This window comes from Rattus rattus, chromosome 2 (assembly GCF_011064425.1).
Source record: "Rattus rattus isolate New Zealand chromosome 2, Rrattus_CSIRO_v1, whole genome shotgun sequence".
Taxonomy (NCBI): Eukaryota; Metazoa; Chordata; class Mammalia; order Rodentia; family Muridae; genus Rattus; species Rattus rattus.
The window spans coordinates 67,020,603-67,039,303 of record NC_046155.1 but is presented as its reverse complement, the minus strand read 5'-3'; the positions used below and the strand labels follow the sequence as shown (position 1 = coordinate 67,039,303).

Genomic DNA, 18,701 nt, shown 5'->3' with positions numbered 1-18,701 from the left:
CAAGCACTGTCTTGCTGTCCAGTTACAGGCTTTTAAAACCTCACTGCCCATGCCCCAGGGCCACACCCACTCCAACGAGGCTGAACTTCCTAAGTCTTCCCAAACGTTCCATGACCCAAGGATCATACATCCAAATGTAGGAGCCTATGGGGACCATTCTCACCATAAAAGGACAGAAGATATTTAGCTAGGAAGGAGAGGTATTGTGGGTGATGGGGGAGAGTGAGGAATGGGGTGGGATACATATGAGCATATGGGAATACACAGATAAGAGTCTCAAATAATACTCAAATTAAATCCGATAATAAATTCTACCCTTTGGATGCACCAAGTCAGCTTCATGTCTAGTGACCACCATACTGGACTGTGCAGCTGTGAGGCACTGGACTTAGTGCACATTTCTTGAGACGTTGTATGGACTGCCTGTGTCCTTTGTAAGAGCTGGTGTTAACTCCTGCTCACTGTCTGCTGAGCTAAGGTGTGGTATCCTTAGTTCTCAGGATAAACTGGGAGGGGACCAAGTGTAGTGCCATTGTGGAGACAGGAAAATGGGATGCCTGGAGCCTTTAGGTGATGTACCCCAGATCTTCAGAGGGGCCTGCTGAACTTGATAATTGCTTTTATTACCATTTTCATTTAATCTTCAAATTGTATAATATTTTTATTCAGAGACATTTGCATACAATTCAAAGTATATAATTCAGTTTTTTCTTCTACCTAGTTAATTCAGAGTGGAGTTACTTACATTGCTATTCTGTTAGCAGCAATGCCCCAGTCTCCTACCTTCGCAGCTGGTAGCTCTACTCGTTCTGTTTTGAAACAATAGCTCACATATCCCAGGCTAGCCAAGAGTTCAATACGGAACAAGTGACCTTGACCTTCCGACCTTCCACTTTCCCATCACAAATGCAGGGGTGGCAAGCATGAACCACCAAATCTGTTTCTTTATGGTCCTGGAGATTGAACTCAGGGCCTCCTGGATTGCTAGACAGGCATTCTACCAATCTGGCTGCATACCGGCCTGACTTTTTGTTTTCTATGTTCTTTTGTTTCATTTTCCGTGCTGTGATTGAACGAATGGCCTCTTACATGCTATAGAAGCAGTTCTTGTTTTTATTTTTAATTTTATTACAATTAAGTTTATTGTACAAGTTAATGAGTTTTGTAGTCATATGTTTCCCAAGGATGTCACATATTTTGGCTGATATTTACTTCCCCATTGCTCTCTTGTTCCCTTTCCTGTGCTGCTAATTCTCTCTCCTTCCCAAAATAACTGTCCTATTCTAAGAGATCTATGTGTGTGCATGCATTATGATTTTATTTGTTCTTTAAGTATATGGTGGAACTCATCAAAAGCCTTTATAGAGTTTCACAGTGTGAATCAGAGTCTATCAGTTTGCAGGCAGGCATTCTAGAGGTTTTCAGAGTCTGTGTGTCAATGGTTGATTTGAGACATGTAAAATAAATGTGTTTTTCCTTTAATATACGCTTTCTTTTAATTGTGCCGGGAATGAACTCAGGCTATTTATTTTGTTTTATTGGCTTTCTGGACATGATATTCTGTCTTTGTGAAAGGATATTGCATATGCTCAGTTGGAATGCCCATTGTGTCATGGGAGACTTCTGTCACAGCCACCAGAGCTGGTAATATCTTCTTCTGCGATGTGTACGTCCATCCACGATGTAGCATGTACTTTTGTGCCCCTCCTGTGATTTAACATTTAAGAACATTTAACTTCTGTAGATTGAAATACAGGCCAGAAAAAGACCCATTAAATCTGAAGGCTTGTTTGTTCGTTTGATGAATAGGGTGTGGTATGTACTTATAACTCCAATATTTCGGTAACCGAGATAGGATTATGAGTTGAAGTCTAGCCTGGGCTACATTGACACACCTTGTCTCAAAATAATAAAAGAGTTTTTACAATACTTATATTATTCTGTGCTTTGATGACAGGCAGCAGAATAACTACTGTGTGGGTAGATCCAATCTAAGGCCACTGTAAGGCATTAATTTTCCTGGCGTAGTATTCATTCCAAGAGCCTGCCCTTTCATAATATAAATGGCACAACGATAATACAAATTATAAAAATTATAATTTAAATAGCTAGCCTTCATTAAGGGCTGGGTTCAGTACTGGACAGTGGATCTGTTTGCGTTTTAGTCTTCCTACCATCTGCATGCACTTGCAGAGTAAAGCAAGTTAACACACAAGCGCACCCTCTTGTTCAGCTGTTTGCTGTTGTCCAGACGGGCTTGGAAACTGCGGTAAAACCAGATCCCCTATAAGATGGAAACATTCTTGTTGAGGGTGTTTGTCTTTCAGCTGTCTGCCAAGCATGGGGCTGGGCTGCTGTGGCTGGCGAGGCCTTCCTCACCACTTAGCAGGTGCAAATTGCTATGGTTCACAGGTGAAATGCATGTATATGGTGGTCCATAGTAATTAACTGACCTCTAAGGGAGAGAAAGTTATGCACGCGCATACAAATGCATGCAGATACATACACAGACACACACACACAGACACACACACACACAGACACACACACACACACACACACACACACACACACACACACACACACACACACCGCTCAAGCCTTGGTTTATATGCTAAGATTATTTCTTTTACTGGGTAAGGAACTCTACTCTCAGGAGTCTACTATCCAGTGCATAGAAGCATAGTTAATGCAGTCAGTATTTTGGTGGTCCATGAACTTGGACCTGGAGGTGTAGAGCATGACTCCTTTGCCTCTGTCTCTGGTCTCCCAAAAGTTGCTGGGGACATTGTGTTTCTTCCATTGAGGGTGCATAGTGGGTTGCCGATGGCACAGTGGTGGGCAATGCTGTAAGACACATTATATTCTTGGAAGCCTTCCCCCAGATCCCTGGTTTGGGCAGTATGGCCTCTGGCCCTCAGGGATGTCGACAAACCTCCTGATCTGTCTGGTGGATCTGTCCATCTCTGTTCAGATGTGAAGCTGAATGCAGAGGTAGTTTTGTGATGGTGGTGGTGCTGGCCTGGGGCCCTTTTTTAGAGCCTCAAACACCATCTCGCTCTGTCTTCACAGCTACATTATTCTCATCCCTATTTCCCCAGCACAGCTTGACACTCGTCTGTCAGAAAGCGTAGCCAATGACTTTTTTCTTCTCAGGGAGGTGAGTGAAGGAAATTGTTCTGCTCTTGGATATTTTTGTTTCATTTTTCTCACCACAATGTAACCCAGGCTAGTGTGGATCTTATTAAGTAGCCCTGGCAGACATGAACTCAAAACTGTCCTCTTGTCTTAGCCTCCTGAATGTTGGGATTACAGATGTGAGGCTACAAGTCCAGCTTAAAATAGTTTTAAACATGCCAAACTGTCAGTGGAGTTGCTTCTCAATAAGGCACAGTGCAAAACAGCCAACTGAAGTTGATAAGACCTAGTGGTGGGGCTCCCATGAGGGAGCCCAACATGGTGGGCAGTATGTCTCTGCCTGAGATGAGCGTGCAGAATTGCCTTCTTCACCCTGAGGTAATACTGACATAGAACCAGCACACTCAGGTAGCCACGAGAACAGTGTAGTGTACTACTGCCTTCCCAGCACAACAGGTAAATGGGGGCTATAAGGATAGGACTTAGGTCGGGACATTTGGTTCCAAAGCCTAAAGCCCAGCTCTCACTGAACCATTCAGAGACAGATCCATTCTCCAGCCAGTGTTGGCCATTTCACAAGACTTTCTACCCATTATGTCTTAGCACAGTAGTTAAAACTGTCCTTTAATGCAGTTCCTCATGTTGTGGTAACCCTCGACCATAAAATCATTTTCATTGCTACTTCATAACTGCAATTTTGTTAATGTTATGAGTCATAATGTAAATATCCGAGTTTTCTGATGGTCAAGGGTCATTTGACCCCTAACAGTTTCGAAACCTACAGGTTGCAAACATCTGCGTTAGCAGCTCTGCCCTTTTCTTCTGAGATACCTTGGAAATCCCTGTGACCTCCAGAATGGTGGCAGTCACATGCATAGTAACTGGATGGACAACCCTAGCTCAGGGCTGGTTCTGTGTTGAGTTGGGAACATGGAGGTCAAGTCATGTGTTCCCAACAGAAGTTAAGGATGGCTCAGCTGGAGTTATTGAATTGGTGCTCTCTAGGAAGGGCCATCTGCCTGACAGGGCTTGGGCCTTGTTCTCCAAGGGAGCGTTCTGGGGTACTGGTCTGGAGGGTTGTTCTGCATTAGGTATTACATATGGCTCAAGGCAGCAGATGTAGCTTTAATGAGGGTGGCTATAGTGTGTGAACATTGAAGGTCTATGGGACAGACATCTGGGGTGGGTTGTTGTTGATAGTGTCTCCCGGGGGTCATTTTCTTGCACTGTTTCCCGTGGATAATCTGTCTTTGGGAAGTTCTTGCATCTGTGCTATCTCTTGAGTGGCAGCATACCTTGAGAGGTTGGAGTATGTCTCTTAACTCAAAGGGCATGGTCCTATTAGCGAAACACTTCAGTTCTTCCATGGGGTCATTGGCAGGGATAGGTGAGACAGTGGGAAATTAGGATGAAGTCTTCCCAACACTGGACACTGGAGACCCAGACACAAAGGGGACAACGTCCCTGATCAGACAGCACCCTTACTCTGTACTGTCCCCTCTGCCCCTGGCTTTCTGCAGGATTCTAGACAGCTCCTGGTGTCAGTGTCCAGCAGGGCTGGCCTGTCTTATGCGTTACATCTGCACAGAGGTTGATTATTAAAATTTGGTGTCAACAGGGAAGCCAAGTATTCACTTTGGATTACCTAGGTTTTTGTTTGTTTGTTTATCTCCACAACCAAATATCTGTCAAGAGTCATCCTAAGGGATCCTTTGTCCCATGGGTGGGAGCCATGGTGGCAGGAACAGCTCTGGCTGTCACATTACAAGCAAAAGGCAGGAAATCCCTGCTCAGCTGCTTTTCAAATGTTTTCCTTTTTATTCATGCCTGGACGACCCCCACCCCCATCCTACAGCACCTCCCATAATCAGCGCCAGTCTGCCATCCTCAGTTAAAGCTCTCTGTGGAAACCCGCAAAGACAATCCAGAGGTGTGTTGTTGAGGTGATTCTAAATCCTGTCAAGTTGACAGTGACAATTAATCATCGTGCATACATGCATGGGGGACTTCCCAGGCTCTCATTAAACTGTTGTCCTTGGGAAAGTTCAGTGTGTGCGTTTGAGTTCAGAGTGTGTTTCTGATTGTGTGGAGGGAGCTCTTTCATTCTTTGTGTGATTTTTTTTCTTCCATAAAAAAAAAAAAAAGAATACCCTGGGGAAACATTAATGCAAAACATGCTTTTATGTATCATTAATGTCGTAAATCCTAAAATGTACAATCCTGGAAAACCAGCTACATCTATTTCCTGTTGCAAAGCTCCACTCTGTTCACCTGCTTTGCATCTTAAAGGAGGCAAAGATGGCGGCACTGGTGTCAGAACAGGGGCTGTAAACAGGCAGGCCATTTTGGAAAGTGGATGCTGCCAGGATCCAGCAGGATTTCCAAACCGGAAGAGGCAGTTAGGAATGTCATTACCTCCTTAATCTGAGCCCACGTTGTTCTGCTGTTTATGTTTGATTCTTGCTGTCTTCCTAACTAAACCACAATGACCCGGTCCTACACTCCTCAAGGTTATGTTCGCATTCCTGTTTCTCTGCCCCTGGTTTCTGTTTTCTCATCCCACCTTCTCAGCCTACTCTACAGAGCTTGTTGAAGAAGGAAGGGCTGTGCCCATCCCAGGACTGAGGTCCTACACTTAAGAGGGTGTACCTTGCCTGCTTGCTTTAGGAATAGACTGGAAATCTGCAGTTAGGCTAATTTTTGTTGGAGGTTGTATACTCTTTTTAATATTGCAAACCAATGGATTGAAGGTAAGAGACACTAGTAGGTAACCTATCACATGTGCAACTGTGGGTGGTGTGCATATGTGTTTTTGTATGTGGTAAGCATGTTTGTGACTTGTGCTTACACAGAGACCCACAAATGTATGTAGGTACCCATCTGTGAATGATTGATAGCAATGGAAATGACTTCCTAGTCATCAATCCATTTGGCCATGTGTGTGTTCCTTTCCATTCACAGCTCGTGAATCAGACACTTGAGGGGGCTCACAGCTTTCTGGCAGACCTGAGGGATTCCATAGTGTTTCCCACTGACTGACATTCCTATGTTCTATCCAGACTGCAGAGAGATCCTGCTCCCCATGATGACGGATCAGCTCAAGTACCACCTAGAGAGGCAGGAGGATCTGGAGGCGTGCTGCCAGCTGCTTAGCAACATCCTGGAGGTGCTATACCGGAAGGATGTGGTGAGTCATGGAGATCAGACAGTGGCCAGCCTCACCGGCCGTCGGCCAAACCTTGAACATATGCTATGAACAGAACTGCCTTGTTGAAAAAGCAACGGCCTTCACTTTCAGCCTTTCTCTGTAGACTTTTACCTTTGAATTCTTTTTATTTATGTGGATGTCATTTTTACAGTGTAGCATTCACTTTTCTGAATTGAAATCAAGTCTTTGTTTTCCTGGTAAGATGTTTCCCTTGGCCAAAGTTCTCATCCTGCAGGTCAGCCGAAGGCTTGACAGGGTGGTCCCCCTTCTTTTTTATAGTGCTTGTATTTATTAAGTGATACACGAATGAAGCCAACTGCGCTTCCTGCAGCTCTCTGCTCTGCTCCCCACAGGTAGAAGTGTCTAGTGCTATTTGAGCTTTGCAACTCCCTCTTGTATTTAAATCTTGTTTTTATTCCAGTGGCCTTTTATTTCTGGACCCTGAATCTGGTTCAGGCAGGTATACGACTGTTTGACCAACTCTCTCCCATCACCAGCATACTGTGTCCATTTGTGCATGTAAAGTATCACTTAGGTAATGTCATTGATTATTCTGGTGTGTCTGGGATAAGGACAGAAACAGCTCTGTATGTTACCACTAAGTGGAGTGTGAACCCATGAGCAGGATTGGGGGTGGGCTCCAGTGTGCCTAGGTTTCCCCAGTGTACTTAAGTTTCTCCAGTGTGCCTAGGGTTCCTCTGCCTGTCAGTGCTCCCAGTTCTAGTCAGGATTTTAAGTAGACAGGGCTTGTTCTGAACTCTTTCCTGCATGACCTGGACATCTTCCTGGTACACACATACACACACACACACACACACACACACACACACACACACACACACACACACACACTCAGTCACTCCTGTTTGTTCCTTTCAGGAGTAAGTCTAATTAATTAACTCTAAATTAATTACATTTTTTCTTGCTTTCATTAAAGACCTGATAAGAGTCAACGAAAGGAGGTGAAGTTAATTTTGGCTCACAGTTCTGGGGGTCTAGAACATTGAAGTGGGGTTGGGGGGAGCAGGAAGACTGAGCCCGGGTCTATTTGTAGCTACGGGAGGCTACTTCCTTCCATTTGGGCAAATCTAGAAGCAGAAAAGGGAGGTGGGTTGCTGTGACTTTCTTCTTTCCCCCCTTTTATTCAGTCCAGGACTCCATCTCAGGAGCTACTGCCACCAATACTCAGAGTGTGTCTTACCCTCTCTGTGAAAGCTAATCAAAGCTTTACCTCACTAAAGCCCTGGGTAGACCTTAATCCAGTAGAGTTGACAATGATGATTGACTGTCCCATTCTGCATGGTTTGTGCTCAAAGCATCAGATGCAACCTTTGCTGGGTGATGAGGCAACTTTATCAGTGGCGTGGCCCTTGCCCAAGGTGTGGATGTCTTCCTCAGGCCCAGCCCAGGGCTCCCATACCAGGTTCTTTGCATGTCTCAGAGAAAAGTCAGGCCAAAGAGGTTGTAGGGCAGCCTCAAGGAAGAGCTTTTGACTGTGCAGAGATTGCTCAGGTGCCTGCCTACACAAGCCATATGCATGGAAGAGAATCCACAGTCCCATTTCACATTAAACAAGGGAATAAATTCTCCCCATGGCACTGTGAATTTTAGATAATTTGCTGCACTGGTACTAAAACATTCTGTTCTGTGCGGCAGTTAAGTTATCGGGATGTGACACGCAGAGCAGTCGGCGTTGTTATCTGCCTGCCTTCCATTTACAGATGGCCAAGCGTCTCTGGAAGACTAATTGGCGGTCTCACCAGGGATCATAAACATTATATTGTTTAAATGGATTTGCTTTTAGTTTTAAGGTTTGCTTAAATTAATTTGCTACGATTATGTAACAAATTATCATTAATGGGCTATAATTAATAAAAGGCCTCGAGTTTTCTTCGGGAAGGCATTTGCCTTTGACAAAGACCATTTTTCATCTTGTTAAGGCCTATAATTGATTGACTCTTTACAGAGCAGCTGGGTTCAGTGACAAGTGCTTGGGGCTGGGGGGACCGTGATGGCCTGTGCTCTTGGCTCTCATCGGTGTCTCTTCCCTCCAGGGCCCGACTCAGAGACACGTCCAGATCATCATGGAGGAGCTTCTCAGGACTGTGAACAGGACGGTCATTTCCATGGGGCGGGATTCCGAACTCATTGTAAGTGCCCAGAGACACACGCTTTGTGTTCCGAGAAGGCCATGTTCCCCACACACCAGCCACATTGCTCCCCTCCTGTCCACTGGGATGTGAACTTTCTTTCTTCAAGGTAGCATGTGACCAAGAAATAGTCTATTTGGATTTTCCATCGTTCTAGAAGCATCTGTCACGAAAGAGGAAACTATCCACTGTGTCAGAGACAGAAACACTTGGTCCTGTGATTCTTACCATTCTTACTTTTTATCAAAGATGTGTATTTTCTTCTAAGACTTCACTCTTCTGGTGGTTTCTTTCTTTGTATTTATGTTGAAAGTACTTTGGATAACATTTTATGAAGCACCTTAAAAAGTAATTGAGGTAATCTGCTTTAGCAATTTTATTGTCCACTAAAACGCAATCTAGTTGTTTCTCTCACAATGGGTCATTACTTGTGGAACGTGATTTATTTCATGAACAATCTATCAGATTTCAATGGTCAGTGTCATTTTTACTCCCTGACATGGTGGCTGGTGTGCAGAATTTGTCATCTTCATCCCCCCCCAAATGGTTACATTTGGCTGGAGACCCTCATTACCACTTTATTGTATCAAGTGCACATCAATTTAACTATCCTTGCTGGATGGCCTCGCAGGCGATGGAAAAACAAACAAACAAAAAAACTTCCTTAATCGAAAAAACAAAAGCTTCTATATGTAGCCTTCTCTCCTGTCAGCAGGAAGAGCACATTGGTCTTCCTGATCCTTTCCACGTATCCAGGGAGAGAACACACGAGAAGAGGCTGGTGTTGGCCGCACAGCCACCCTAACCTGGGCTGTGTCCCTGTCTGTAGGCTTCACAGCAAAGGGGGTCATGCTGCTGAAGTAGGCGGGTATCTCAGAATGTGAACCGTAGCCCAGAAGGCGGACTGGGCATATTTTTATGAAGAGCAACTGTGCATTTTGTTTTGTGTCTGACTTGAAGACCGTGCCTTCTTCAGATTTCCCTTGACTAGGGATATATCATTTAAGTTTGGGCTCTCATAGGGATGAATTAGAAAATAACAGGCTTCCGTGTGAATTGGCTGTCATTTAAGTTGGCTTTTCCAGCATTGCACTCTTGATGTCTTTTTACCGTGCCTTTCTCAGGAACTGGAAACATCGCTGTGTGTTACCAGTCACTGAAGAAAGAACCCCATAAACAAGATAGGGGTAGGCTCCAGTGTGCCTGGGAGTTCTCCTGCAATCAGGCTCTGGTGTACTTCATACACGCTTTCATGGGAACTGGGAAAGTACGTCCTGGTAGAATGGATGGAGTGTGGCTTGCAGCCAAAGTAAGCATCACGCTGTTCTGCTACAGTCCTTCTTAGAATAAGTTAGACGCAAGGCTGATGCTGACATGGCAGCGCTCAGGGGCTTTCAGAACCTGCTGGAGCTTAAGCATCTGGACAGGGTCCCACAGTAACCTTGTCTCTGTTTAAGGTGGAGGGAAAGTGTCCCATTTGGGAGGGAGCCAGTTTTCTGTTTCTGGTTAGCAAGGCAGTACTGTTGTGTCTGGTTAAGGGAACAACAGTTCTGTTTCTGTTTAGAGAACGTGGTCCTACCTTTAGTTAAGGATATATAGCCCTTTTCCCCTCTGGCTAGTTGGATAGTTAACTTAGCCTCATTCTTGTAGTGAAGGTGTCTACCAAGAGAGCTGTAATCTCTTCGTGCATCCCTGACTGGCAACTCAACATGGGAGAGGGGCATAGAGAGGAAGCTTATGCAAATTCACACATGTTAATTTGGCTGTGAGTGATTGTATGAAAGTACTCAAAGCATGATAAAGGGAAGAGTATAGTGAGTGTGGCGCTCAGAGTATGGGGTCCAGGGCTCTTTGGAAGGTTTTCCCTGAGTACCAGTGACAACCACAGAAGTTGTTGTCGGCCACTTGATTGAACTGGGCACTAACTAATGTCTTGGAATATTCTTGTTTGTGGCTCCTTCCACCTCACCCCACTGCCCAATCAACCACAGAACATTGGACGCCCAGTATGTTTGTGGTTCCTAGTTCTAGTGCCAGCTTGTCTCTTCCTCTGCTGTGAGACCAAGGTGGAATGCTGATTGCTGTGGCCCGTGCCAGCAAGCATCAGTGCATGAAAGAGTCTTTCTGGTTTCTGCCCGACATAGAGGCAGCCGCCTTGCAAAATAAGTCCTCTTCTATCCTTACCTTGCTTCCTTTCCATAAGACAGATTCCACAGTCTTCTGCAGGCAAAATCCAGATGCTGAGTTTCGTGATTGATTAGTGTCCAAGCTTGGAGAAGCCCTTCTGTTCTAAGGACCACATAGCGATCCCTTGAAATGAACTCTTCAATATTCTTAAGGTGGCTATGAAGTAAGGACCTCCTCTAGGCTTTCCCGTCTGTACCACATCCACATGAAGTAGGTGTCAGAGGTGCAAGACACTGTCTGGGAGTAAGCCTGGGAAACTGCACATCTAAGTCCATTTCCCATACTCCCGACTTCAGCAGAAGTCTCCAGAAGTCAAAGGGGGATTGAGGTCTTAAGCCAACTTCTCCCAGTTCTGAGCGTCTCAGATATTTATAAAAAAAGAATCAAAGACTTCTTTTGAATTCGTTCTAGAAAACCAAGCTCTCATGGAAGAAATCACAAAAGGAAACGTGGATGAGCTGTAATTATTTAATAAGTGATGAAAGTGTCAAGATAGATCAGGAAGGATATTGGCCATTTAAGATGAATTATTGACAAATGTGTCTGTCAGTCATCTGCCATCCCCAAGTCTCCTCTCTGTTGTCTACAGAGCAGTGAGAGTCAGAACTTCTGACTGTGTCACCTTGGCGTTACAGTCTGCACCAGCTGGGGATATATGCATTAAGTTAATGCTACCCTGTTGCTTTGTGAATTTAGATTAGAGGGGAATCTTCACAAAAGCTCCCTGACAAGGGGGACAAAAACCTCATCAGTGGGTCCTCTAGGGTGGAAACAGAGCAGAAAATGGTTTACAGATCTGTTGTGCGTGAGCTGTGCCATTCCATTGTGCCCCAGAGGTTTCCATCTTCTTGGGCTACTCACTTTGCATAACTGTAGTGGAAATTGTATAACTATGAATCAGCTGGAAAGTTATAACTGATTGCTCAAAACGGATTTTTTTTTAAAAATAGAAGTTATTAAAAAAACATTCTGAGTAGATGTGTTTCATTAGAAAACTTATTCTGTGACATTGTCAAAGTTAGTACTGGGAATGGGTTTGCTTTTTCCATTGGGTGCGGGTTTATTAGGTATTCAGTTTCTGTCTGCTTTATACTGAGTTAGGAGTGGGCAAGCTCACACAGAAGTGGACAGGCTGTCACAGACAGTGTACAGCAACCTTTATCCACAAGTGTGGTGTTTTTATATAAACTCTGCTTTGCACTCTGTCCTGTGGCATTTGTTTACCATATATTCCACTTGAAGTGACCACGGGGATGCTTTTCATACACGAGAAAATATTTCTTGATCCTAAATGTCATCATGAAGATAAATCTGTAAGTTAACGAATAAAATATAAGCAAAGCACCTCCACTTGGCAGCCGTGGGATGGAGAACATATAAATACTGAAAACAGGCTATGCTCTGACCTTACCATTGAATTAAAATGACTCTTTAATCTCCGCTCCACTTAGAAGTTCTTTAAGACGAACCCTTAAGTATCAAGAAAGCAGGTATGCAGGATGGATCTGTCCTTGCACATCAGTGGCCACATCCACAGGAAACAGGTGGCAGGGTACAAGTCACCCTGAGAGTCATACTCAGTTTTGCATTGGGTCTGACTTACATTCACTGTATTTGTCTCTTTGTCTTGGAAGTCAGTCAGGACTCCCAGAATATAGCATTCCTACCTCATATGTGGGATATTATGCTGGGGTAGTGATTTTCTACAGAGGTGGCCAGATCAGCCGTTTGGTATGACCAGGAGCCACACACATGTGTCTTCCTTGGGCTACGCCAGAGAATAATGATTAACACGCAGAGAGCTTCCTTCTCTTGCTGCATTGGCTCCTTGCTTCTTTCAAACGATTGGACTTACATTCCGATAATGAGTCCTTTAAAAAATGTAATTGAGTAAGGACAATGGCTAAAGAGTTTTCTTTGGCCCGGGTACACACGAGAAGACTGAAACTTACCGACTCGCTTAGGCAGAGATGTGAGCCTCCCCTAAGGAAAGAGTCCCCTGGGGAGTTCACAGGGCTGGGGAAAGTCATTCTGGATTGTCCCAGTGACAATGGGTGCCTCTGTCTCACTGGACTCAGCCACGGACAAAGTTTGGTACTTGTAGGGCATGGATAAGTGCAGACTGTTTGAAGAGAGTAGCCGTCTTGGCAAGGGGTTCACTAGCATCCGAGGTCATCTATAAGAGCCTGTGATGCTTCTGCAGGGGAAGACACTAATTACATATGTTACCGCTGGGAATAGTGCCTTTTTACTAAGTCTCAACATAATTTTATCACCAACATACTACATTCCTCTGCATGAGCTTTGGTATTGAAATTCGTGTTTTCTTGAAGTTAACGTATCAGTGTCCTTTTAAAATTCCTTTATTGTAAAAAAAAATAAGATCAAATCTTCATTCCTAGACACAAGGCATTATAGATATTTTAAATGGAAGGAGCTTGACTTTTGCATACAAGCATCATCACTCCAGCTGGACAACTATATTGGTGGCCTTGAGAAATTCACCCTACTGTGTGCATAGTGTGAGCAGTGACTTTACAAGTTCATTTGTATTTGGTGCTGGCAGGGTGATCTTCCTTACGTTTTTATATTGCTGGGTCCTGGAGTTTTGTGTTTTCTATGTGCCCCCCCCCCCAACCCCAAGTTTGCTCACTAACAGTGGGCTTACAGCAGAGAAAATAAAAATCAAGTCATCATCTGGGTAAAGATCTTGCATGTTCATACCAGGCTGTGGAAGTTCCTTATATTAATATTACTAAGGTGTTGAAAAGCTAATGAGTAGCTTTCCCATGACTTGTGACCTCCCACAACACATGCTACCATTATAGCTTGATTAGTTTACATTAATTCACAAAACTGGATGACATTTTTGGTATTTGTATTATATAGCTATTTGTCTTCCAATAAGTGAACTGGATTCACACTTGTCTGAGGCCAAAGCAATGAAAGCCCCCCCACCCTTGTTTTTTAAAGATAAGAGATGTGGGTGAAGGAAGCTGGTGTGGTCAGAGCTAACCTCACACTCATGAAGCTGCCTCCACTGGTGGTAACTGTGTCAGATAAAGACGGCCCTATAAAATCAGCCCACCAGTGTGCGGGGACTTATACACTGGCAAGTGGCTAACAGAAGATGTAGTGAAGTTCATGGCAATTTTCTGTCTTCTCCTCTTATATGAAAGGCCACAAGCTAAACTTTCCTCTGGGTCGGGGTGGGCATATAGGGAGCACTGAGGACACAGGATACTCTCCTCTTTGAACCCTACCAGAGTGCCTTCTAGACCGAGTATCTATCCATTATTATTTTCTTAGATTCCCTTCCCCTCCCCAAACACAGAGGCAGTGAAAGAAACTTGGTAGCCACACAAAACATTACCTTTGATTTTTTTATTTAAAAATTAATAAAGATTTAATGACAAGTATAATAATTTACTCTCTATACGTAATGCCATGTGTACATCTACATAGGAGGGGACACTGAACTGATTACTTAGTTTTGTATGAAATTTTTGAGTTCGATCTTCCCGGGAGAAGGGTCATCCTCTGTCATTGGCAAATTTGTGATTCAGCTATGAAATGAACTTGACAGTATATTTTGTTTCCAGTTTGGGGAGATGCTTTTCCTTTTGAGGAGGAATGAGCTTGTCTTCAGAGTTTCATTTCTGGTTCTCAGGTATTTAATCTTTTTGTGTGGGGGCCTAGACTGGTTGGAAACAAGGACGTCACAGGTAGTCACACAGGCTTGCATCTAGACAGTTGTGCAGCACTAGACAGAAAGCTGCTGAACCCTTCCTTCCACTCGGTGAGAACATGGGATTCTTCAAACAGAGGAAGAGAAAACTCGCCGTGAACATCTTTGTAACATCAGTTAAAAACAGTATAAAAACATGAAACACGTGTTTAAAGTTTAGTATGCATGGAACAATTGCACTTCCATCAAGGTACAGGATCAGCTTGGTCAGGGCTCTTCTGCGACACTTCTTGTTTACTGCTCTTCTGCAGATTTATATTCTTGGGGAGTACTTCCATATAGGCATGCTTTGCGTGCGTGTGTGCGTGCATGTGTGTGTATGTGTGTGTATGTATGTGTGTGTGCACAAGTGTTTTGCATGTGTGTGTGTATGTATGTGTGTGTGGGCAGAAGTGTTTTGTGTGTGTGTGTGTGTGTGTGTGTGTGTGTATTTGTGTGTGTGTGTGTATTTTGTGCGTGCACGCATGCATGCACCTGTCCTTGCATTTTAAATAAGCATACCTCTAGTGTGGTTTGAGTAGTCCCCAAAGAGGATTCACACAAAATATACTTTTAGCTTTTTTTTTTTCTTTTAAAGCTTGTTGTATAATCCAAATATTTAGAACTAAATGAGGAAAAGCATGTGGTGAGCCCTAGCTCCTACCCATCCAAAGAAGGTCATGACCCTCTCCCAATACAGAGCCGCTGCAAGTTTGCAGTCTCATCTGCCAGGCTGCCATCAGCGTGCAGTTCCAGCCGAAAGTGCTGGACCAACACCAAACACTAGGTTTTTCTGGTACGCCCACAAACAATTCAAAACATTGTTATACAAAAAGAAAAAACAAAAGGCCAAAGAAGACCCTCTACTTCCTACAGGAGAAGCAGAATACTGAGAGACGTCATTAGTGCACAAGAGGATTTTGGTTTCTATAAAAAAGATACTTGTAAAGGTGCAAAGAAATGAGCAAAACAAAACAAGGGGATGGAGGTTTATGTGGTCATGTGTAAGCAAGAGAGAACTCTCAATTATACAGTGGGTTTTTTAAAATCCTAAAACCATTTGATTCACAGCTTTCCCCTAAGTATGCCATTTAATACAGGTTACTGATTGCTTAAATGTAGGTGATGGTAAGTTTGGCCATTGGTAGCAGCTAAGGGAAACAGGCTGTTTCTTTCTGTGATGGTCAGATCTCGCCCAGTAGAGACAAAGCATAAAGAACTGTATAAAATACCTGGATGCGCTCAGAGATAAATAATGAATGAATAAATAAATAAATAAAATAAATGAATGAATGAATAAACAAACAAACAAACGAACCAATGCTTTCTGCTGCAGCCCAGGTACCCGTGATTTATAGGTAACTATGTCACCCACTGTGTATCTCTGTCTGCTTTCCAATTCTTGCCAGATTCATCATTTGGCCTTTGGGTACCCAAAGAATAAAAACAACATCTAAGAAAGCTTAGTGTCCAGTAGCTCTGACCCTGTCAGCTTGCAATGACTGAAGGCATATCATGACTCGGGTGGGGGTGGGAGTGGTTCCTGGCTGCTGGCCATTTGGGAAATGAACAGTAAACATGTCGTCCACCTGGAGATGAAGAGGGTTCTAAATCTGTGGTGTCAATGTGACACTGAGATGTGGTCACTTGGCTTAGCGCTACAGCACACGAAGGCAGATATACATAGAGTCACATTTTTCGAGATTATTCATGGTCTCCGACCACTTGAAAAAAAAAATTGTGCTTTCTCCGGAATTGAATGTGCTGAAAACTGCACTCGCCCCTGCTTATTTCATAATGAAAGGTAAAAATGAAGTCCTTTGCCAACTCGAGGCTTGCTTTCTCTTCTCACTTAAAGATAAATAATAGTAGAGAGCCAAAATAGTGAGAGGTCCCACCGGCTACCAGGACAGCCTGCCGTGTGGGACACTGGTATCTCAACACTCCTTCTTAGGCAAGGGGCACTGTCGGGGGTAGAGTTATTCCTTATCTTTAACTACGTGAGTTTTATTTCAGACTTTATACCCCATACCAGTGGACTGCAAAGGACAGCTGGCAAGGGGTGACAGTCACTCCCTTGCTGCTAATTATCTGTTGGTGCGAAGGCCTTTTTGGTACGCAGGGCGAGAAGCAGGGAGCACGCGTTGGCACCGCAGTTCCCTTGATCCTATCCGTTTCGGAAAAGGACTCACTTAAATTCCAGTGGGTTTAAAAGACAGTCTGGGTCTTCCCAAGCCCACGAGATTAAAGGAACCAGAGTTTCCACCTTCCGTGCTTTTTGGACTCAGTTTTGGATTTTTGCTTGGGCGTGGAGGAGTGAGCCTCCTGAGTGTAAGGCGAAGGGATGACCTGAGTTTCCTCGACAGGGTGCAGTTTTCTCAGCACGGGCTGCAGTTTGTCTTCTTGTTGCTTAAAATCCAGCTCCACACTAGAAAGATAGAGCACAGAGTTAGTTCGTGGCCCTGAGAGATCCCGTGACTTCCTGTACGGGGCCGTGATCGTTCAGAGTTGGCTTACAGTGTATCTGCACTGTTCAGTAATAAACAGTTAGCCATATTGTATTTTTACCCTCAAGTTCTGTGACCTATTCCAGATTGACTCATTTTCTTTGGAAAAATAAGTTACTTTCTCGGGCAAGCCTCAGTGAAGAAAGGGCCTGCCAAGCAAGCACAGAGATGTGAGTCCCACCCTCGGCTCCCACTTAGGACCACGCATGGTGGTTCATGTCTTTAATGTCAGTGCTGGGTGCTGGGCAGAGTTCAGGCAGTTCCCAGGAGCTCATCAGCGAGCTAGCATGGCGATCACTGAGCTCCAGGTCCAGAGAGAAACCCTGCCTCAAAAACTCAGATGCCGATTAAACGGGGCTACTCTCAAAGCTGAGTCTCCCTGTCCCGGCAGTTGTTGTTTGTCAATAGTTTATCAGTTAGGGGATGGACTTTGTGCCCATGTCTCTTGTTCATGTTGGGCTTTTGTATGGCTTAAGTTTACACAACGATCGTACATGTCTCCATGGCTGGGAGCTCCTCTGTGCAGCTGCCTTGTTGAACACAGAGATGTTTCTTTGTATTTACTGCCTCTGCCTCTGATATTCTTTATGATGCTACTTCCACAGTGACCCCTGAACCTTGGGAGGGCACATCCAACAATAAATGGGCAGCACTAATTGGTCTTGAAGGGTTGGGGAAAAAATGTTGAGTTTGGAAAGTAGAAGTTGGGGGAGTTAAGATAGCAGTTGAATATGATAAAATACATTATTCAGAATCCTCAAATTAATAAAAATGAAATTTAAAATAAAATTGAGGGCTGTAGAGGTAGATGTGGGACTCAACTTCTGGCCTCCACATGCCTCCATGCATGTACATGACCACAAGACCAGGTCCATGCACCTTACATGGAGAATTTAAATCAAAGTCTGTTTTGTATCTGTTGCCACAGAAAATTCGAAAGTCAGATTGGACACCCTGTTTATCCTGAATTGTCCACGTGGACAGCATGCAAATTAACTAGCCAGTAAACACAGGAAGAGGGAGAAGTCATAACATGCACACCCATGACACACACACTTGCAGGGCATCAAATTGTGTGTTCCCGTGTGACAGCCTCCAGTCAGAGAAGCCTGTAGGCTGACACCACCATGAATTCATGAGTTTGGCTTGCCTTCTTGCAAAGTTGTACCTGTCTGAAACATTCTTATGGACTGCTGCTAGTAGAGGACCCTGGGGAGGACTCTTGTGTTTATCGATTCAGCACGACCAAAAGGATTTTGTTGTTATCAAACACAGCTTCCCAGGAAGCAGCATAGATAGCGTTTGGTCAAAATAATACAAGATTGTAATTACACCGCGGGAGCAGGAGTGTGCAAGGATGTTTGTGTTAGAAAGATAAGACTGAAGATGTGTTTCAAAATATACCCTGCTACTTAGGAAGGTGCAGGAGGAATGCTGTCAGTGTCTTTGGGAAGGAGAGATGGTCTGCTAGAACCCGCTCCTAATGGACCCCCCTGGCCCACGGTTTTTCTCTGATGGTGTGGCACACTGGAGAGTTTCTCTTCCCATCACCCGCTTTTGGGATCACCTGTTTTTTGTGGTTTGGACTAGAACTCTGGAGTCTTTGCACTCTGTCCTCTCACTTTGTCCAGATGCCAGACTAAATGTCAGTAAACTTCAGTGAATGTCCATAACAGTCTGTGGCTGGGGAACCATCCATGAACCATCTATAAGCGCCAAATCCTATCCATGTAGGGAACCACTAATCCCAGCCAAATTCTGATGTTTTGGAAACACAGAACAGC

The 18,701-nt window shown here is 44.2% G+C and overlaps 2 protein-coding genes across 3 annotated transcripts in view; one reads left to right on the top strand and one right to left on the bottom strand.

The window, feature by feature from the left end:
• Dock1 (dedicator of cytokinesis 1) overlaps positions 1–18,701 on the top strand; it is a 499,905-nt gene that overhangs the window by 201,326 nt on the left and 279,878 nt on the right. Inside the window, exons 26-27 of the mRNA XM_032892397.1 lie at positions 6,198–6,325; positions 8,401–8,496. Coding sequence (XP_032748288.1) covers positions 6,198–6,325; positions 8,401–8,496 — 224 coding nt within the window. The remainder of the gene's footprint in view (positions 1–6,197; positions 6,326–8,400; positions 8,497–18,701) is intronic.
• The window catches only part of Insyn2a (inhibitory synaptic factor 2A), a 55,309-nt gene continuing 50,660 nt past the window's right edge, over positions 14,053–18,701 (bottom strand). Inside the window, exon 4 of one of the 2 annotated variants that reach the window (XM_032892395.1) lies at positions 14,053–16,838. In XM_032892395.1, coding sequence (XP_032748286.1) covers positions 16,655–16,838 — 184 coding nt within the window. In that variant the 3' untranslated portion in view covers positions 14,053–16,654. The remainder of the gene's footprint in view (positions 16,839–18,701) is intronic. The other variant, XM_032892396.1, reaches the window with a different exon arrangement.